Source organism: Xenopus tropicalis, chromosome 1 (genome assembly GCF_000004195.4).
Source record: "Xenopus tropicalis strain Nigerian chromosome 1, UCB_Xtro_10.0, whole genome shotgun sequence".
Lineage (NCBI taxonomy): Eukaryota > Metazoa > Chordata > Amphibia > Anura > Pipidae > Xenopus > Xenopus tropicalis.
Genome location: NC_030677.2, coordinates 165,497,400 through 165,520,509, shown reverse-complemented (window position 1 = coordinate 165,520,509; position 23,110 = coordinate 165,497,400). Strand labels below are relative to the sequence as shown.

Below are 23,110 nucleotides of genomic sequence, written 5' to 3'. Positions count from 1 at the left end.
TGCAGTACAGCCAAACCTCAATTTTACATTTGCATACATTTGTGGGGGGGGGGGGGGGGGGGGAGAAATAAACTATCTCTAAAAATTAGCTTGTTTGACTATTTCTTAATTTTGTCATCCAAGAAGCAAACAACTGCCCCCCCCCCCATCCCCCCATCCCCCCCCACATACACAGCCATGGCCCTTTATCACGTATGACTGATATGCAATGACTACTAAGAGGTAGGTGACACACTGAATGATGAAGTAGCTGCTAATACAGGAAAAAGGAATAAAATGTTCTTTTAAAATGAGCCTTTATTTAAGAATATGAATTATTCATCAATACCTGCAACATGAACCCATGGGGACTATACAGCAGCAGATCTAAGTAGAGATGAAAAATATAGATCTTCTGCTCAGGAAAGAATACTGCCTGCCAGGCTAAGATTAGGGAGTAATGTAGTGTGCAGTGCCTCAGTGATGCATCAGGTCTGTTTATAGTTTTTAGGTCCTGTCTGAAAACTTGAGAATGACTGCAAACTGTAACCTTTTTACTGACAAATCCAGGAGTAATGATAACTGCAAATTTCCAAAAGCTCAATTGGAAAAATAAGTGTTGATCAATGTAATTTATGTCTGTGCAGGCCTGGGTGCGTCTGCCAAGAGACAAGCAGAGATCCTTGCCGCAGACAGCACTTTACTATGGGGTATACCTAATCTACTTAAAAACACTAAAGAAAAAAAAATAACAAAATAAACCCAAAGGACTGGATTTATGCAGTTTAGCTTATTACAGGAAAAATAAAAACAAAAGTTATTTGCTTAAAGTAGAAGGAAAGTTACAATCACTGGGGGGTGCCAAATGTTAAGCCTGACATTTTGGCACCCTAAGTGATTGTAACTTTCTTTCTCCTTTAAAATGGACTGTGAGGTAAACAGCTTTCCCCTATTTGGAGCTTTCTGCATAATTGTTTTTTTTGTATAACAGTTATGCCTGTATAAATAGAGTGTAATAAAAATTAAATTATTCTATTATGCTAAGCAGTCTTGCAGAAGGGAATCACATCCAGCCTCTAAATCCTACAAAAAAAAACAAACATTACATTAAAGGCTAAAGGTGGCCATACACGCACCGATAATATCGTACAAAACCTCGTTTCGTACGATATTCGGTAAGGAATTCCTTACTCAGCAGGTATGGAGGCCGGTTTCAAGCCATGACTGTTTTTAGTAGAACTGCATAGACTAAAATACCAAACAAACAGCGGGCTGAGTAAAATTGTGCAAAACTGAAATGACCACATTCCAATATCTCACACTAATTAGTGGTAAATGCGTCCTACCTGTGCCTGCACCCAAATGAATGAGATACGCTCGGGTGCAGGCACATGTAGCCGAAATACGCATAAAACCGCAAAAAACTTTGCATTCTCTCGCGGCCTGCCTGCTTCAAATCTAAAACCCTCATCATCTCTGTCCTCCACACATGCAGAAGTGGGAATGGTGAATGGCCATAAAGCAGCTTCCACACCTTGTGCTCTGCAAAGTAAAGACATTTCTTTCACTGCCCTGAAATAAATGAATACCATGTGTTTTCTAGCAATGTTTGCTATTTTGAAGTATTATAGAATGCACAGATTTCAGCATCACTATAAACTCCTATTATATACCCAGCTAAAATGTTTATTCCAGCTCAGATAACACTAACATTTGCACAGTATATGTAATAATGAAAAGTAAACTTTATTAATATAAAGGATTTAAAAGTCATATTTTTCTTGATATTCAGTTACTACTGAAAAACCACTCTAACGCAAGAAAATTAACAAAAATGGTCAGTGCCTTTGTTTATTATATTACACAACATTAAGAAAAAGGCAGACAACAGTTTCCTAAGGAAGCATTCTGTTCAGCGATTCTTGTGAAGCAGTGGGCAACGGATTGATTTCTAAGCCAACCACTAAGGCCAGTTTTACCTACCAAGATTCTAAGTGATAGCAGTATTGCACTACCATTCAGGGGCTAATACATACAGTAATCTCCTGCCTGCTTGGACCCCCCTTTGGGTCAGTTGCCAACACCTGAGCAGAATTTAGACAGGCCAATGTCACCAGCATTCTTTACTGATCTGAATTTAAAGCCATGCTGAGAAGCTGTACAAAGGCCAAGGCGGATTTGTTATCATCTTGGACACACTGATGTTATGTAATGTGGCCTCACATGTAGACAGAAAAAATGAACTGATCTGGTCAAATTAATGGATTAAAAGGGAATAAGTTGTTATTTATTCCCTGGCTGGCTCACTCAGTGGCATCAAGCTCCTGAGAAGCCCCCTTATAGGAGCAAAATGGGACTACAATTACTGCTCTTGTATGGCCAGCTTAACAGTACAACGATAGGCTCAAGGTAGAAACTCAAACAATGCACATATTTAATTTTTTAAATTTGCAGTTAACAAGTGTAATGCAGAGATATAAACTATAAAAAAAAAAAAAAAAAGATAATAACTCATACAAATCCACAGAAACTGAATTTCTTACAAGTCGCTAAATTGTTGTGAGTCTCTTTAAAGACAAAGACTGGTCATTAGCATTAATGACTATTGACAAATTTTGAATCAAAGAAATCCTCTACTTTCCCAGGTTCCAGTGGGAATAAGGCCAACTTAGCTGGCAATCTTCAGCAGTGTTTTAGTTATGATTGGTGCAACACTTGGTAATGTGTAACCAATTTATAGCGGCACAAACACTGATATACTGAGAGTCTATAAAACAGGACAGCATGGGAATTATGCAGCATTTTCAGTAAAGTCTAGTATAATAATTAAAGTAATTTGCATTGAAATATATAAAAGCCAAGAATCCTAGAAGAGAGCAAAATTAAAAACATAAAATGTACTTAGTTCCTGAGATATTTTGGGGCATATTTATCAAAGAGTGAAATTAGAGCTCACTGCAGTAAAACTCCGCCATTATCCATTCATTTCTAATTTTAAAGTGCGTTTATCAAGGGATGAACTCTCATTTTCATGTAATGATAAAATATGCTCTCATAAATCTAACAAATAGAGATTGGCGGGATTTTAGTGTGGCAAACTCTAGTTTTACTATTTGATAATTGTGCCCCTTAGCTTAACTGAGATGTTGTGCAATAAGGACATCTGTCTGGCCGTGTCTGCTGCATGGATCTGAAGTTTCCTTTAAAACAATGCGTTGGATATACTAGATTACTAATGCTTGTCTAGTCTAAAAAATTACATAATGGTAATTTGATCTTCCCTAAGCTTATGCCAATAAATTGCCTGTTACTCCTATACAGAGAAAACATTTGTCAGTGTACCTATAACATGGTATGTAGCACACCAGGTGTTCTAACTACTCCACTGTTCTCAGGAACAATCATGCCAGTCACAAGTCCTTTCTTGAGTGCGGGTATGTTCCATTCAAAGCAAAGGGAAACCTGCTACTTTTTGCAAACCTAGGCATTGTCAGGTGGGGATTGGATCATTTGGCAATTCCCCAATGATAACTCCTTGACAGCATCGCCATTTGCCCCAAGCAGTGTATTCCCCCGTTCATGTGAATAGTAAGATGACAGGAGGCATGGAAAAGAAGTTTTAGCTGGCATGGTTCACCCTGAGAAAGGTCAAAATATCTGGTGTGCCATCGCCCTAAAACAAAAAGCTGGGATAACTGCAAATACAGCAACCTTGTACTCATTAATACATTATGGAGTCTTGGCCTTTGTCGTGGTTTGCTTTAAAAGTTTAGCATGTTTAAAAGTGAAAAGTTAAACATTTGGCTCAAAACTAAAAGTAACAGACTGGCCCTCTCCTTTAAATAATCATGCAAAGCTGCACCAATAATGGCAGCCACCATTTCTGTAGCTCTTAGAATTTCAATGCATATCATCTTGGAGGTGAAGGCGTGTTGGTGGCTTTAGCAGTGGTAAGCCACAATGATTGCTGAAGATGGTTTTGGGGAAGGATTATTTAAAGATCATTCTCTGCTTACTTCCAAGGAATCACAGAAAGTCATGAGAATGTACTCATCAAATCCAGGATGACCGCAAAATGGTTCTATCAAAGGACTGCCATGGTCAATTCATGACCCAATACTTCAATGTTCACTGATATCTGTTTTGCCAGTGATAGTGGATGTTAATTGGGTGCAACATTCTCTTTAAGAGTCATGCATATCACGCTGCTGAGCGTCTTCTGATCACAAACAAGCCCTTCTGTAACTGGCCCAGGTAAATTCTTACTTTTGTGCTGTCACTGCTCTTTCTTACCCAAATCTGTATAAATAGAAGAAATGAAAACATTAAAAGTGCGCTCAAAAAATAAAAACAAGACATTCCATTTCTGAAGTAGTTATGTAGGTAAGCGCGTGTGAAACATTGTACATTAAGCTGTATCAGTTACGCAGGGTTCCTAAGCACCAGATACAGGAGGAAGACTAGGAAAGCGGATATAATAAAAATGTAGCTGTAATATGGTTTAAAGGGAATTCAGTGCTGAAGATCTGTTTAACCTAAAAGGAAAGATCACCTTTGCTTTTCCAAATGCTATAAATGCTACTGTATTTCAAGTTTTAAAAATTGACCATTTCATTTGACCCTCTCCTGTTTGTAAGTAGTGGCTCTGTAAGCCAGGTGGCAGACTTTCCAAACTCTTACAATTGGATACATTTCTGAGCAGCAGCTTCAGCCCCTACAGAGCATATTTCCTGAGCTCTACTACAGTCTGTCACAGAGTAACAGTTATAAATGCCATATCTATGATGCTGCTGAGCAATGTATCAACTTATGTATTAAACTGTAATAATTGTGAAAGTCTGCAACCTGGTTTACCGAGAACCAGGAGGAGGTGGAGTAAGAAAATAAAAAAAAAACTTGTAAAACTAAAAACAGAAGGAGTCATGACTGCAGGCATAGTAAGCAATGTGCAATTTTGAGTGCAATCATCCTGTTATTCCAGCGTAGTTGCACTTGCCAAAGTATGGTTGGCTTCCTGGAGTTATCGCCTGGTTTGGAGGTGGTGGTAGCTTAAGGGTTCCCCTGCGTCAACAGGAGGCTGAGGGACTGATCAGCACCAAGTGCAACTCCACAGAGGAACAATAAGTGCCTACGCAAATGATTGCAGTGCAACTATAACTGCAGTAACAAACGTAAATGTCCCCTAAAGAATTCTTTATACATTGCCACTGAAAAGCAATATCTGCCTAGACTTTATATACCTTGTTGTTTCTTTGTCAGACTACATAAACTATTCAGCAGAAACTGGATATAAAGTATGCCTGCTCTCCTCAAACCAATTACATAATGGCTTGCATGCTTGTTATTGTTGGTGGGAACACCAACACAGATTTAAAAATAACTTAGAATTACTGCACATTTCTAATGAATTTATGTTGCAAAGTTCACATTCTCTTTCATTATGAAAAGAGTAAGTTTTGTAATTTGCTCTCAGCTCTCAACACCAAATTAGAAGCAGAATTTAAACAGCCTAAGTTTGCTAGAAAGCATTTTATTCTCAGTTGAATGGCAGTTATACCTGCAATTTCAAATTCAAACCTGCAATTTCTCTTAAGTTGCAAATAAAAAAAAATAAAAGCTGAGAAAATTGCATGAGTGCAAATTTGCGTAAGGATTTATCAAAGAAAATGGAATGCGTGCTTAGTTTCGCTGTGGTAGTGTAAGAAAAGCCACAGGGGGGTTTAGGTTTTTTCAGCCCAATAGAAATTGATAAATCAGCATCCCCATATTTAAACAACATTTAAATCCCTATCCCAACATAGGTTTTATGCATTCATTATACAGTTGTGCTTTGTAAAAGAACTCATAGTATACCTCATTATTTCCCACAGAACTGATGACACAGCTGATTTTGGTATTGTCCTTAGATTCCAGATAGATGGCTTGGCTCTTGTGGTACCTGGAAGAAAGCACAGGAGTTAGATTGCAGAGCAATCCTCTGCTGCAATAAAATCAGTCTCTAATATTAATAACTTAAGGAATTATTCCATGATGTTTCTGCACAGTGTTTTTATTGGTTTAAATGTGATTTTGCCTGCATTACTATTAGGTTCACTAAGTCTGTACTCTACTTGTAATTTAAGTTATTTTTAGCCAAAGTCATGAATATTTATTAACTAAAAGTTCCACAGAATGAAATGAACCAGAGGCAGCAAGCAAAACAGGCTACAGTACCATACTAATATCTGTTCAATAAAAAGCAAACACTATTCTTTGATTTTAGTATTGTTTATAGTATATTCTTTGATATATAGTATATGTCATTATGCACAGCACTAAACAAACTTCTAGTAGCCTATAAATAATAGACGTGTACAACCTTGCTCATATCAACAAACTATAAAATCACATTTATTGCAAAGCAGTCATTTTGGTATCTAGTCAGACTTGCACCTGTATGGTCTGTAGTACACTGTAGGCACAAATGCTCAGTAATTATGCATGACCAGGCTGCATTACCACTGCACTACATAAAAATAAAAAAATTATAGCTCTTTCTAGCTTGCCTGATCACCCATTTGGGGGAAGTTATCCCAGCTGCCAAAACGTATTCTGCACTGTTCTTAACATATCAATATATGAAATATTCTAGTAAATTGCTTCTGAAGGCATTAAATATGAAGCCCATTAAAATATGATATAATCATAAAAGTGCAGCCATATTTTACTAAAGCATGCTTTTTCTTGTGCCACAGCACACAATAAATTTGAAAGCTATAGCTATAGATGTGAAGCCTTGACATGAGGATTAAGAGCATGACCCTAAACAGGTGCACATGGCACTGGGAAAGTAATTTAGTGCAAAAGCAGCAGCAGCAAAATGATCAGAAATGTATCTCATGGAGAAATCTAAACAGAGAAGGCATTACATTGGCATGCTGCTGTATGTGTGTTTGCATAGAATTTTTTTTTTATTGTAGCAATTGCATTTTAGTGCACATAAAGTAAATATGACAGATATGATTTATCTCCAGTTACTTACACTGCAGGAATATGGTTTGAAAAGAGTGACAAAATATGCAGGTTTAGGAACAAAGGACTGCTAATGGAAAAAATCTGCCTTGCCAAAGCAAGTGAATGCATTTAAAAACACAACTTTAAAAAACTCTAATGAAAATACTGTGTCCCAAAGGTAGCCAGGGAACCCTACAATTACTACCTGTTTTAGGGTAGGTAAAAGAAAAACTGTTCATGGTGAGCTGTTAGGTTAGTAGGTTACTGGAGGATAGGATAACTATCTGAACAAGCGATTATGAACATTGTATGAATACTGCCATCTAGTGGCATTTCTAGGTTAAAACCTGGTAAATTGTGTAGGTATTGTGTATCAGCAGGACAAAGGTCATTTCTAAATCTTACACTTCCCTGGCTTAATGACTAATCACACACTTTCATAGCTTTATTTGTATATATATTTCACTTATTTAGACTCATTTAATTCTAACGAGCTCTGTATAAAGCGGCTACTCCTTTACTGTAGATGCTCTCTGTGTCTCAAGTTTATTTAAAGTACCTTACCATCTTTTATCATAGTACAGCTTTCCATCTTCTATCCGAGCTTCAAATCGTTGGGCAGGGGATTCAGCCTGTGTGGTTGGAAGGTGTTCTGGACTTGAGGGTGATACTATAAAGAAAAAGACGAATTTAGGATGCTCATGTCCGATTTAGGTACTGCAGCAGAGCTGGTAAAAACCTTTTATAATTCAGCCAACTCAGGAGGGTGGTTGGGGAGGGGGGTAATTTTTTTTTTTATTTTTAACAGCCAACATTTATTGTATCCCACCAGCATGTGTGCCATTGCCCTACAAGGTGTGCCCTAATTTGGCTTAGCACCACTAGTGCATGCGTGTCCATGATCAATTGAGGTACGATTGAGGTACGAGGCCTGAAACCTGAAGACATTTTAAAGAGAGAGGGGCATATAAATTATATATTTAAACAAAGTGCCATCTGTTTAGTTTAGCCCTGTAAGTATCAGGCAAATCTGAAAGCACAATGACTGTAAATGATTCCAGCTCAGGGCAAAGTCCTTACACCTCTACTATCATTACAACACAGATTAGGGTTCCACTTTGTGTTTTGTATGCAGTATTTTACTAAATCACCCAAGGCATAAATCCTTTTTAAGCAAATTTGGCATGGTTCTGATCATTACTACAGCATACCTGAAAAGTAACTTAAAACAGCAATTTCTATAGAATAAAAACAGTATTAATCTCTAAGGTGTTTACCATTAATGTATAAACTTACCAGGTCTCTTAGGAGATTTTAACTAAGAGAAAAAAAAAAAAGATAGAAAGGGTTTTAATGAGCTTAATCAACCTTGCATGCCATACAAATCCCACTTATACTCTAATAGCAGCATATACTGTAGATCATTTTCTTCACTGTACTGTACTTACAAGGCTTCAGTTGTTTTAATCTTTCTATACACTGCCTCCAGTATTAATAGTGCCTTCCTGACAGCTGCCCAATTGCTAGCACTGTATCCAAATGGGGTGGAAGGGTGTCAGTACGCGAGTGTCCCCTGAACGCTGCAATAGCTGCATGTCATTCAGACAGAAGGTTAGGGAGTGCCAGGGCCAGGAGGCACCAGACAGCCATATACTTAACATCTGTTTGTAGCAGACGTTACGTTCCTTACTCTACTCAGCACCCTGCACCAGAATTTTTTATTCAGTACAAGATGAATACAGCTTGCTCCTTCTATGCCATGGGTGAAAATGCACTGTGGATGGGCCTAAATGGCTGCAATTTTGGGGGATAGGATTGCTAAATGAGCCACACTGTCAGGAATGCCTAGCTTGCAGAATGCAAGAGACAGGAGATACTGTAACACTGTACAGTGTTTTGGTACATTGTAAGGCTAAAAAATGAAGCCCCATGTTAACCACTTAATACATTTGTTTAGAAATAACTAGAAAAATAATACTAAACTTAACTCTGGAGTTCAACTTAGTTGCCATACTGCACTCTTAGAAGCAAGGGGAAACATCATGAAGGTGTGCCACTACTACCTAGCTCCATGGTAACAACCACTGGTAAATTGACAGTCAGTCAACATAGAGCATGAAGATCTTTAGGTTTTTAGTGCTGTAATAAAACACAAAGATCAATGTAATCTCCCTTTATGCAATGTAACCAGACTCACCTTGTTTAAGATTCGTAAATCCTCCATGATTTGTTCATCTGTTAGCAGATAATTTAGCTGGGGTGCCAAGAATTAAGTCATAGTTCACAATGAGAAGTATATAAAAAAAAAAACGTTCCAAACAGATATATCTCTAGAAATTACACATGTAAATTTAACTATAACAATTCACAAAAATTCTTAAAACAAGCCTCAAATGTGACCCAGATACACCCCCATCCCTATAATGCAAATTGTAGGTTTGTTACCTACAATAAACATCATGATGTGTATTTACAATACTTGTTCTTGCATGATAATTCCTTAGCTCAATGATGTGTCATTAAACTGACATTATAAGGAAAACCCAAGCATCATTTTCCTCTACCACTGCACCTGCATTCTGCCATTTCCAGAACAATATATGGTATCTTTCATATACATAATTAGTATGGCAACTGACATGTAATGGAATAAAAAGTAAGTGTCCAGATATATAAAGCTGTGTGCACAATACCTTACCTAAAAGTAATTAACTGAAAAAGTAATTCTGGCCCTACTCTAAAATAGGGTAAATTTATAGCACTTTTTTTTTTTTTACTAAACAAAGTCTATTAAAAGGTGATCTCCCATGGGCTAATGGTATATACATTTTTTTTTTTTTTAATTTATCAATTTAGTGCGTGTGTTTTTATCCATCTAATGGTGAAGACACAAAGAGCTATTAGTAGCAGCTACTTTGTCACGGCTGCTAAACGCCAAAAAATACCCTGCCATAGACAATACTGAGAATTGCCTCTGCTAAAAAACATGTTGAGACCGTTATCAGTAAATGATCGGCATTGTCTATTTTAGTAGCCACTACAAGTAGCTGCTACTAGTAGCTCCATGTGTCTTCACCCTAAGGGCAGTTGTAAACGGGAGATTAGTCGATCCGCAACAAATCTTTGTTGTCATGGGGACAAATCTCCCCGCAATGCCATCCCACCAGTTGGAATGTAAATCGCTGGAAGGATGGTATACGCTGCGCTGCAATGTCCAGCAGTCGCACGTACACGTAATAGGGAACATAGATCGGAAGCTCCACTGGGGCATGGACTGTTATGACTGAAGGACAACTTCAGAAAGAGCTGCATAATCATGGCTGTGTTGTATACACGATAAAGTATGTCAAAGTCAGTCATGATAATGATTCATTTTATCAAAGTCAGTCAAAGCATCCCACTAACCGTGGGATACTTTTTTTGCTGTTTAACATCTGAAAAGCTGTCTGTGTGGCCTATAGTCATGAAATATTAAGTATTTGCAAAAGATATCAGGAGCAGGTTTTCTTCTTTTGTCTGGAATTGGCACTGGATCATTCGGCCTTCTTCGTAATTTACGTGTCATAATAGGCTTCACTTCCATGGAATCTGTAGATGGGGAGAGGACGATAAATACCACTCCTTGGCATGAGCTCATATTACTTACACAACTGCATGGGAGCATGGGCTAAAATACTGTTTGTTACAATTTGAACGTCATGCAATTCTGCAGGACCAACAAAATAAACAGTTTTAATCGTTAAGATGCATATTCAAATCTGGAAAAAAAATCCATTTTTATTTTCAGAAGAAAACAGAAGAGGAGCTCGAACAAATATATAAAACAAAATGTTCTATTGTAATAGTAATGTGTAACCTAAACAGGACATACTAAAAATAATCTCATAACATAAACCGATAACACTACTGCAATCTTCCTAACAGTGAAGGGCACGTAATTCATATAGTATGATGTGTATGGTTATCCTGAAGGCTTTTTGGCCCCTCAGCAAAAAAAACTACTCTCTCTTTTCATCACCCAATGATAAGAAATGATCAGAAAATATATGGAATTTTAGGGCCAAAGTTAATTTTAGGCATTACTACCAGTCAGAGATACTGGTCTCCTCTATTTGACTACTTAAAAATATAGCATAGAAATTTGGAAGCTTGGATTTGTGAAGTGTGGGTAAATAATGCAATGTTGGGCTAGTCCTAAAAATCCCGATGCCTGAGTTTTAGTGATGATGCTTTGAATAAGTGCGCAAATAAAGAAAAAAGGAGGGGTGACAGTGAAAAGAAGATCCCAGAACTGGAGACTCAATAACTGCTTTGATAAAACAACTTTCAAATCTACCATGATCAGTTATAAAAATGGCTGGGTTAGTAAAGGTTAAGCTATGGTAGTCCAAATGGGTTATGCACAAGTTTCTGTCTGCCCTTTATCCAATACAAGGAGTGATCCCAGAAACCCCTTTGGGATGGAAGAGGGGTTATTATTTGAGCAAGTATTAACTATCATTTCTATACTAAGGGGTCTATTCATCAAAGTACGAGTTTGAATCCCAAATTGGGAAAAATTTGGATTAAATATGATAATTTCTGATAAATGCAAATATCACGAAAACGCTTACGGGAAAAATCGCATTAGTCACGATAATATCATATTGGTGATCCGAAAGTCACCAAAATTTTCGTATCCGAACGATCGTAAACAGCAGGAAAACCTTTCTGACTTTGATTCTTCTGTGCTTAATTTTGGAAGCCTCCCATAGGACTCAAAGGCACTCAGCAGCTCCAACCTGGCCCAAGGAAAGTCACTATACCGAAGCTTGAATGAATCCGAAACTTTCTTACTCGTCACAACAATACGATTTTGTTGCAAAGTACGAAAAAGTTGCGCAAAATACAAAAAAGTTGCCGAAAATACCCACAGTACGATCAAATACGAATTTTTTGTAATTCGTACCTGTCGTACTTGAATAAATAGGCCCCACAGTGTATAGAATACAAAAACTGTTTGCACTTAACTCATTTACAGTGAATTGAAATGTTTCACTTTATTTTCAGCAAAGATTCATCTTACCTCCAGTCAATTCCATTGTTAACTTCTCATTTTCAATCATTTTCTTCTTTTCTTCAAGCTCTGCAATTAAGTTTTCCTTTAGTTCAATTTTCTTATCTTCAAACTCCTTAACAGCTGCTTTCTTCTCCTTGATGTAATTTCTTTCTACCTGCTCAGTCTGGTGCAATTACAAAGAATGAAAAACAGGTAGGATTTTGGATATCTCCAATAACACAATAATGCAATTCCTACTATACAAGTAAAAGCCACTTACCTCTAGCTGCAGGAAAAGCTCTGGAAGAAACAAAGACATTAATTAGAATTAAAGTCATAATAATCACAACAAGCATCATTAATTAAGTGTATTTTTCTAAGGAACTGGAGCTAGGCATGGTTTGATCAATAAAAACAATAAGTCAAACAATAAGCTAACAACAAATCTGAATAGGTATAAATTTAATGATCATCCTTTGTACCAACTGCCTGTTTTGATGGTGTAAAATCAGAAAGTATTTCTAACAGTTTACTTTCACTAAAAATTAACATTCACAGAGGACAATCAGGCTTTTTAGGAAACCAAAACCATTATTTTGGTGTTAATTGCATGGTCCCAAAAAATAAAAAAAAAAAATGTATCATAAATTGGCGGGAGCACAAAAAAAAAATAGGAAACCTTAAATTGAGGCAATGTAAAGTTGAGGTTTATTGTGCTGCTACCCACCCAGGATGGTCTCTATTCACCATAGCAGTATGCGTGGCGCCTCTAGTACATTTCTACCACTGGCAGTATGCATCATCATTCAGTACGAAGAACTGTCAGTGTTCAGTTTAATCACTCTTTTCCTCTGGTTGCATATGAAATTCACGAAATGTGCGGAACAGCACAATGGGGATAGATGTGCTGTATGGGGGTGTAAAATTTGACAATGAAATGTGGCCTTAGGATGTTCTTATTTTTCATTGAGCTTACATTTAAAATTCTGTCCAGCTGCAATGGTAACTGACCGCTAATAAGAACCAAGCAGATTAGATAATCTACAAATTCAGCCCCTCTGGTTGCATATCTTAAATGTCTGAATAGGATGCTTCACAAACTTGAAAGATGCAGAATAAAAATGTAAAAAAAAGAAAACATAATAAAAGTTTTTTTTCTTCAAGGTGGATTACCTTTTGCAACAAAACACCTGATGTACAGTAGCTCATGGGGTTGCATTTAAATTAATGTTAAGCATGCATTTTAGACAGACAGCCTAAAGTGCCCTGCAATGTGCAATCTACCTTCAATCTTTGAATGCCATTGTCCACAGCATAATAATATATTTTACAAGGTGAACTACTTTTTGCAACACACAAAACATCTGGGAGGCGGTTTATCAACCTTCACATTTGTTATTTGTTTTTTTTTTCCACTAAAAAAAACTCTGATTTGAATCATGGTTCAACAAAAACTTTGTCTGGAGAATTCGAATGGAAAAATTCACCATCTTAAAGCTTGCAAGTTTCTATAGAAATCAATGGGAGTTGTCCTAGGCAAAGTCAAACCATATTTTCAAACTCTGAGTTTTTCAAGTTTGTAAACTCGAAAAATTTGAGGTATTTGAGTTTTTTATTTAAACTAGTTTTCCTTATTAATAAATAAGCGAGCATTCGATGTGTAAGTTTATTCAATTTGGAAAAACAAACTCAAATTCACAAACTCAAAAATTAATAAATAAGCCAACTGGTGTACAGTAGCTCATGGGGTTAAGTATTCATTTTAGACTGACAGCCTAAAGCGTACCACCGTCTACTTCACAGCAGGAGTACCATGGAACACAAAATCCTGAAATTTGTATCGGATATATCTGATAAGCCACTGGTACATCAAAAATATCCACACTAGGCTAGACCGCCCCCTTTCCCAACACAAATACAAAACTCTTAGGGAGGAATGTATTATATACGAAAGGGTTATACACTGTACGTTGCCTAAAGGTTTGAGGAAAATTATTACTGATCCTGCTGTTGATGAGGGCTGGCAGGCCTCCTGTCTAATGAGAAAAGCAGCAACTACGAGTAACTAAGGTGGTGTGTGTCACTGTGCAACAGTATCAAGGACAGTTTTAGTTCCACAAGCAAGTTTGCTCCTATCCCTTACTCAGTGCAATGAATGCAGAATACTGGTGCAACAACATTTTTGTAAACAGCAATGCCTGCTCACTTCCCATGGGCCATTGCTCTAGTCAGTATGCAGGAGTAATGCCAAACATAGCAAAAAGATGATACAAGCTACAGTATTTCCTTTTGATGGTGTGGGTCAAGGAACAAGCTAGTAAAACAGTAAAGAATAAAAATAAGAATGTCTGTACACTATAACAGTGTTTTGTTTTGCTTCACAACAAAATCGGCACACTTTTTTCATACAATTCAGAACCATATCATCAGTGGTCGTGTGTAGGCCCCTAGGCAGTTATTTTTGCTGCTTAAACATAACGGCAATTCACAATTTTTTAACATTTTTTAACAGTTTGCACTCTTTCATTTGAGGGGCCTTTCCCATCAGGTACATTTAGTTTACTTGGAAAAACAATATATTGTTTTTTTCAGGAAAACCTAAGCTTTCAGAATATGATAGAATTTTTGCGCAATTCCACTCCTGTAGCAAGATATAGGGTTCTAAATGTCTAAAAAAAATTAAGATTTTTTTTTTTCCCCCAAAACAAATTTTATGTACAAAAATACAAATGATTTGGAAAGTCCAATGTCTCCTGAACACACCAATAAAAAGTATTTATAGTTTTTAAAAATATTGCAATTTGCCACATTTATCTCGCACAATTTTTTACATACAATCACCCCAAATATGGACTCCAGAGATCTACTGAACAGTTTGATGTCCAATATGCATAGATATACCAAATTATCCAATACCAAATTATAATTCTCGTCTGCCAACTCAGCTTCTGCAAACAGAAGCCCCGACTGCGTGTTATGCGCCGTAAGACCCCTTCACTGTCCAGAGACTCCCACAAAACCATACAAGTACACATTCTGACAAATTCGAAACAGGTAAAGCTATGTTAAAAAAATGCAACAAACAACTATGCAAGCATAGAACTACAATAAAATCACAAATGTGACACAATTAGGCACACCTCTAAAAAGTGTGTGAATGTGTGCAAAAGAAAAAAAATAAACAGAAAAGCATATAAAAAGCTAACTTTGGTAAAATGTGTATTGTGTATGTAAATGTTTAAAGAGCCACTTACCATTTTTGTAAGCAGGAAGGTCCTTCAACCGACGAGGGCCCCACGATCACAGAGCCTTCGCAGCAGGATGTGCGTGGACGGGCTCTGGAGAAGGAAGCACTAACAGCAGACAAGTGTGATCATGTCTGCTGTTAGAGGTAGAGTCCTGCAACAATCATGATGCAGTACCGACTTGCCAGTCCACTTTGCCTAGGGGGTTAAGGGCGCATTCAATCCTCCGTGCCAGCGGCAAAAGCCACCAGTGCAGAGAGAGAACCCTTAACTGTAAAGCATGTATGTGATACCTGCTTGGCAGTTAAAGCCTTTTTTTGCAAGCACATATTACATATGAGCTTGGCAGTAAAAGCGTAAATACAACAAAAACAAAATCATTTTCTAAGGAATTTTATCTTGTATTCTTACCAGCATTTCGTATTCTCTCTTTGTACTGTTGATCTAGCTTTTTCAGTCGCTTCTGGTACTCTTGTAGGGTACCTTATAAAAACAAAAATGATTTTAAGAAAAGCTTGATACATGAATGTAATCTGAATATAAATTATACCAATGAAATTAAGAAATCACTTTTCAATTTTTAAGTGATTATATTATATTCATTTGTGAAAGTTACTAAGAGATGGCAAGTTAATAAAACAATTTTGTGTAACTCCATCATATCTTATACACAACTAATATTATTAAACATTAGAGAAATGTGTAATCCAGAGGGGTTCTTACAATAATTCCTTGAGAATTTTAAAATACGGCATCATGCTTTTTCTTGCATAAAAATAGTTATGCCAGAAAAATTTGCTACCAGGAGAGTAAGCAACTTGTCCAGGGTCACAAAAAATTGCCACAGGGATTCAAAGCAGTTACAGGAAATTCTACATCTAAAACTAATCAATTTCTATGCCAACTCCTCGTCCTTCTAAAAATCTAGAAATATCCTTGGCTCTGGTGAGGAGGGCTCCAAATTTCATATAATCAGCTCTGTTTAGCAGTATGTATACAGGCATTATCGTGGAATATGTAAATATCATGAAGTAACAGAGCAAAATTGTTCTTATGAAGGGCAATCATTAAAACAAATGACTCCAAATAAACTGCTCCCCATAACATTATAGATCCATCACTATGTTTAACAGTTAGTGATTTAAATCGAAGGCATTCTTTAGAATTTCTCCGAATAAGATTATAACTGGATGTCTGGGGTCCACAATTTGTGCCCTTTACATCAAGACATGCAACTCTGCTCACAAAAACACATTAGATATAAAAGGCATCCCAAGTGATAGCACAGAATTAATTCCAGGTTTCAGGCCACATATTAGTTAAGACAGGATTACAGAGGCCTAGATGCAATTCCATGGGAAATTCAAGTTGTGCGATCTTTAAGAACTATATTAGGGGGCTGATTTACTAATCCACGAATCCGAATGAGAAAAATTCGGATTGTAAAACGAACATTTTGCGATTTTTTCGTTGCCGTTACGACTTTTTCGTAAATTGCCGCGACTTTTTCATAACCGTTACGACTTGCGCAAATTGTCGCAACTTTTTCATTGCCATTACAAATTTCGGGAATTGTTGCGACTTTTCATAGCCATTATGACGTTCGTGAATTGTCACGACTTTTTCATAGCTATTATGACTTTCGTGAATTGTCGCGACTTTTGCGAATTGTCGAAACTTTTTCGTATTGAGCGCTCAAAAACTGTGCGACAATTCACAAAATACAGATCATTACGAAAAAAAACGCATTCGGACGCTTTTCGGACGTTCGTGGATTAGTAAATGTGCCCCTAAGTGTCTGCTTGTACGTGTCAGTGAGCATGGAAAAAGCGCATCACCAAATAGGAACATGGATGTAGGTCAAGGTTTCGGCATGCTGTTTTTGTGCACACTGAAATTCTAGAACCAATTATTTGGCTTTTTTGGAAATCTATTTGTTGCCTTATGCTATTTTGAAAGCTCAAGCAGCAGACTTCTTTTATACCTAATGTATACTCTAAATGAGAGGCAACTTAACATGACTGACTAGTGTAATGTTGAGACTTGATTACTCCAGACTTAATGATTTCCATGTGATGTTTCTGTTATACTGGGCAGCACAGAGGCTACTTCTGCCTTGTACCACCAGAATTAAATTCCAAGGTTTGTATGTTCTCCAGCCTCCTATGCTGGTTTAGTTTTGAAAGTCTGGTTTCCTTCCATACAGGCTTGTTATCTGGCTTTTGCAAAAACTATATAAATAACTGATGCTGTATCAAAAAATACAATTTTGTTCACCAGCACTATGAAAGAATCAAGGCTGAAAAAAAAATATCTTTAAGTTCAAACATCTAATTGTCTAAGAATGGTAAACTTATATAATAGGAGAAGGGAATAAAAGCATCTTAAAGGAGTGTTGAAAATTCTCCTGATATTTTCAAACCAAGCAACATCCTGGCAGAGAATCTAGTACACCCAACAAAACCAAACAGAAGCATTGAATCAAGGCCCTTAATTTAATCAGGCCCTTGTGGGGCACTGGCTGTACCCACTGACAGCAGACCTGAAAGCAAACATACACTTGGTAAAAATAAACTAGTTTTGCTTTTTGTTTGACCTTTCCATGACAAATGACCTGTTATGTTTATTAGCAAGTGGATCCCAGAGGCACCAACAGCACTAACCACTTTCCCTTACCTTCTTGAAGCTGCTGTAGTTGTCTCTTCAAAGAAGCCAGTTTGTCTTGATACATCCTGAGAAGAAAAATAGAAACATTTCAAATATATTTATCACAAGGGAGAATACTCAAATACACTTGAGGAAGGGGAAGAAGAAAATTCAGAAGAAGTCATTAGCTTCTGCTTGTATTACAAATAGTAACTCATGATTAGTAATGTCTGGGAGCGCCTGAAACCCACAGGTTGGGTGGGTTTGGGCCAACATTCACACAGCTTTCAGAGGTTTTGGGCAGGTTCGGCTGATAAAAAATAGTGAGACTTGCCAGGTTAGGGACAGGTGCGTGTTGATTTTTTTTTATCAACCCATGCATTACTACTCACCATGGATTGATAAAAAAGGGGATAGGAAAGTGTCAACGGAAATTCAATTGAGAGTTCAAAACATTTCAGTTGCCTGAATCATTTTTATATTTTAATTTAACAACTGAAGAGTATAAATTTGCTTTCAATGATTCATAAGCTTAGCAATCCAGCCATGCTACGAGCTGTGAAGCTTGTATTTATAGTATTGATAATATTAGTTTGCTTGAAAGTCAGTTAGTTTGTCAGTCTATTCTACTTCTGTCTCTAGACATTCTTCTTGAGATACCCATAATTAATACAAAATTAATGATTTACAATTTAGTTTTCAAAAAAGTTAGGATGGATCATATTTATATATGGTTGCATGGTAGAGTTTAAATTTCCACTACAGAATCATATCTGTCTTTAAAGCAGTGCCGCCTTAGGGCTTAAAGATCATGAGCATTTAATATTGGCTTTTAGCCTTGTCCCTTGCCTACTGACTCCGGACCTCTGAATCTTTAAATTAAATTAAATTATATTATATTATGTGCCCATGACGAAATCCCCAAATTATTTGCAACTTTACACTGAGAAAAGTTATTCTTAAAGTGCAACATTTGCCCATATAGTGTTTTACAAAGTGGTGCACCCCTCCAGCCTCTCTGGGATGCTCATTTTAGCATTACACAACTACAGTTTTTTGTTACCCTGACCAACTTTTATGAAACATGTTGCTGGGATCAAATTCAAAAGGAGCAAATATTAAAAAAAAACAAAAAAAAACCAATAACATTTCCCAGTTTCAACATCTGATATGCCTTTGTACTATCTACACTTTTTCACTATCTTACATTTTATACAGTGTTAAATATATCCCTTCAGGTATCTAGACAAATCATCATAAAAATGTATCCTTGATATATATATCAAATAATACTGATTCCCCATGCTAAAATGTATTTAAAAAATAATATATACAGATAGTCCTGCAGTGGATAAGTTGCTTAATGCTGAATAGGTTATGACTAAATTATATTATGTAGTTGTTGACACGCAAAGATTATAAAAGTTACCCCTAACGGGGTTTCAGAGAAAGGGAGTAGCAAAGAACTATAAACAAGTCCAGAATGGATATATAATTTACAAATACTGACATCATTCCGGCAGAGGAACATTAAAAAAAATAAATAAATAATATCATCTTAGGATACAATATGCAAAGCCTACATTTGCCTACAATGTATATCAGTTGGGAATGTCTCCCCCACCCAAATGGCATCATTTGTACTGCATATATCCCCTCCGCTTGCCAGCACCATCACATTTTTCTAAAGCAAATAGCAGCTTTCACCCAATGGCCATTTTTTCCTCTGATGCATTTAAATCTGGGAACCAGCAATGCCATCTCTTTACTGGCTGCTAGACTGGAGGGCGTGTTTAGTAATCTGAGCTTAGAACAACTGAGCATGTCTGGCAAGCCAGAAATCAAAGCAAATTCCCGAAGGTGGGGGGCGAGTGGGTTACAGGAGGAGAAGGAAATCTAAGTGATTAAAGAGATATTGCAGCCTTAAAGGAAAAGTAACACTAACATTTTTTAACTGAAAAATCTATTCTACCCTCCCTCAATAATTGCCCTATCCTGAAAACCATTTGTTATTTTGAATACTATAGAAGAAAATACCTGTTAAACTCGGCTTCCTGTCATTTGAACAAAGGCGATACGGCGATGCCGGCGAAAGCATCAGGAGATGCATCAACTATGTGGCGATCCATTGATCGAGCCTAGCCTGACTCCTTCCTATACAGAAGTCAGGCTAGGCTTGATCAATCGATTTACAGGTATTTTCTACTAAAGCATTCAAAATAACAAATGGTTTTCAGGATAGGGCAATTATTGGGGGAGGGTAGAATAGATTTTTTAGTTAAAAACTTTTAGTGTTACTTTTCCTTTAAGGTGGCCATACACGGGCCGATTGTAGCTGCTGATATCGGTCCCGTGGCCCGTGTAGGGGCAGGAATGAGGGGCATGCCTGAAATTGGCCAGATATCGATCGGGCAGGTTAAAAGATTTAGTCGGATCGGGGACTGCATCGACTAGTTGATGCAGTCCCTGAACTGACTGCCCCATTGCCGCCATTCTAATTCGATTGCTTGGCCCCAGGGCCTAACGATCAGATTAGCCTACATGTTTCCCGATATCGCCCACCTGTAGGTGGGGATATCGAAAGAAGATCCGCTCGCTTGGCGACCTCGCCAAGCAAGTGGATCTTCACGTGTGTGGGCACCTTTACTATTAACCTCTGGACAAGCAGTGTGGCAGGTATTCAAAGATTTCAAATTAGCGGTTCACTGATTAAATTTTTGTGTGTGGGGTTTACATGTCCTTTAAGTTGTTATGGCTGGTTTGGGGGTGAAGAAAGATCAACAAAACTATTTACTGAAGCTCCAAGCTATAGCGTCTGTGCTTGCTCAACTGACACCTAGGCCCACCGGGAGTTTTCTTGGTATCCTGGTGGACACTGGTCATATGTCTAACTGTAGTTATGTTGAAAAGGGGTGTCCTGTTTGTGCAAGAAGCTAATCATTGATTTGATTATTGATTATATCATTAAACACTTATGTCTGATGCAGAGACCTCAGAGAGGCAAAGGAAGAGAGATGTATACATACTGTTCTTTCATTTCCACATAGTCAACATTGTCATGTTTTGCAATGTCAGTCTCACTGGCGTCTTCTGTATCTGAGAAAATAACAGCAGCATGATATCATTGTATCTTATATCTCAACACAATATTACCACAGCGCAAGAATAAATCCTACTAAAGGAGTAATGTTTCTATACAGGAACTAAATGATAATGTCTCAGCTGAGACAGAAATGTAAAGGCTCCTGCTTACTATAAACACAAATAACATTCCATAAACACTATTCATCAAAACCATAATGAAAATACATAACTAATTAAAAGGGCTTTGTCACTGGATTTATCCTATAATGACCGGCCTATTTAATAATCAAACTGTCCCACGAAATGAGCTTAAGCAACATTAATATCCCGGACCAGCTACAAGGAGGATTATGAGGCTTGGGGTGCCGCACCGATATAAGTTGCAGTTGTCTTTAGGAAGTGTTGGGACCCACTTTATTTTAGTGTTTAACATATTACTTACATGTCGCAATGGCGATAAAAAAAATGCATTACGGGAATCGCAGTTCTTACAAAAACAAACAATACAAAGCTTATAAACAAGTTGGGGGACTGAGCCCCCTTACCTTCATCAGACTCCCTGCCCCTGAAGCTTCGGTCATCTTCTTCCTCCACACTTTCCAGCTCGTCCTCCTCGTAGTAATCAGGTGCCGCCGCCGCGGCGGCAGGAGACAACACACCAGCCGAGGACATTTTCTTTTCACAGGGGTAGCAGTAAGCCGAACACACTTACACCCAGTAACGCAGCCGTAAATCCTATCGGTACCGAATCAACACAGCACTCCGCTTCCCATACCCGGGAGACCCGCCTCCCATCAATGAACCAACAAGCGCCGCACGGCAACGGGGTCCTCTCAGGCTTCCAATAGCGCTACTTCCTCACAAGCTGCCCCGTACCCTGCCTGATAATAAACATAGGCCGAACGGGGAGCGCGGCGCATTATAAGAGCGGAAAGCAAACACTTGTGCGCAAAAATGATGTCACCAGTTGCATAAAAATAATCTGAGCCTTTATAGGAGAGTATTGCTATATGTATGATACGTCCCGCTACAGGCATTGCCCTGACTCCATAGGCCGAGTCTGGCTCTGTTTCGCGTATAGGTACGTTTACCTTAGGGGCGTTGCTAAGTAATGTGTTTTTGGAGCGCTGTCAAATCAGCGGTGCGACGGTATATGTTGGTCTAAACTTCCGGCACCAGAATGCTGCAAACAGCTGGAAAGCCCTGGTTTGGGAATTATAAGTTATATGTGTTTAATACTAATGTACCGAAGTCGCCCTTTTGTTAGCCTTTGATTTTGGTTCGTTTCCTTTCTTCTTTTGTGGCGAAGTACTCGCAATCCGTCAGCAGGTGGCAGCAATGTTGCCAAAGCGTGGAGCCAGCCGGAGAGCAAATAAAGCTGCCCGATTTACTTTTATTGCTTGACCCACTTTCCTGTTCTACGCCCCCGTGCTCCATATTCTCTCGGTGTAATGCTTGTGCTTCTTGGTGCTGGCGCTTGTTCTCACGGGTAGTTGGTAAAGGCTAGGGCTCAACTATTTCATTATCAGAGTTACATTACACTCTTGGCTGTGGTACTGCTAGTGAAATCAGGCATTTGCTTATTCTGAATCCTTGCCCATATAGGTGCTGCCTTCCGAGAGGCTGAGTGCAGCGATGTAGAATAGTTATAGGGCCCAAAGTAAAATCACTTAAAGGCCCTCAAACATTAGGAAGAACACAATTTTCATAAACACTGATTAAAACTTATAGTATCTTATTGGGCCCTGTATGCTTCAGGGGCCCCTGCAGGTAAGGGTCAGCTTAATACCCCAATATAGTGCAGGCCCAATCATCTTAAAATGCAGGGCTCTTTTAATAAATAAGCAAAAGAGGCACTTGCCCAGGGATCACCAGCATAGGGGTCACACTAGCACAACTTTCGTCTGGGATCACTTTTGGCAGAAGCACCAACCAGATATTGCAGACCCTCACTGTAATCAACTGAAAGATCTGCTTATTATGGTTATTTTAATTTCTTTGCCTTTTTTTCTTCACTATTTTGTAATTCTTCTGCTTCCAGGGCTGTTGGTCCGTGGCGGCACACCTGGGTATCATGTCTACTTAACCGCAGACCATTTCTTCACTGCCTGCCACTTTATATTAA

General features: G+C 37.9%; 1 protein-coding gene across 1 annotated transcript; it reads right to left on the bottom strand.

The window, feature by feature from the left end:
* Nucleotides 1–1,718: 1,718 nt before the first annotated feature.
* On the bottom strand, nucleotides 1,719–22,056 carry suds3 (SDS3 homolog, SIN3A corepressor complex component). Its single transcript, XM_002938086.5, has 12 exons — nucleotides 21,531–22,056; nucleotides 20,928–20,997; nucleotides 17,932–17,987; nucleotides 15,667–15,738; nucleotides 12,291–12,310; nucleotides 12,038–12,194; nucleotides 10,465–10,560; nucleotides 9,170–9,231; nucleotides 8,269–8,290; nucleotides 7,537–7,642; nucleotides 5,833–5,917; nucleotides 1,719–4,278 (listed from the first exon to the last, which is right to left on the bottom strand). The coding sequence occupies exons 1-12, from the start codon at nucleotides 21,655–21,657 to the stop codon at nucleotides 4,180–4,182; spliced, it is 972 nt and encodes a 323-aa protein (XP_002938132.2). The 5' UTR covers nucleotides 21,658–22,056; the 3' UTR covers nucleotides 1,719–4,179.
* Between the last annotated feature and the right edge of the window lie 1,054 nt (nucleotides 22,057–23,110).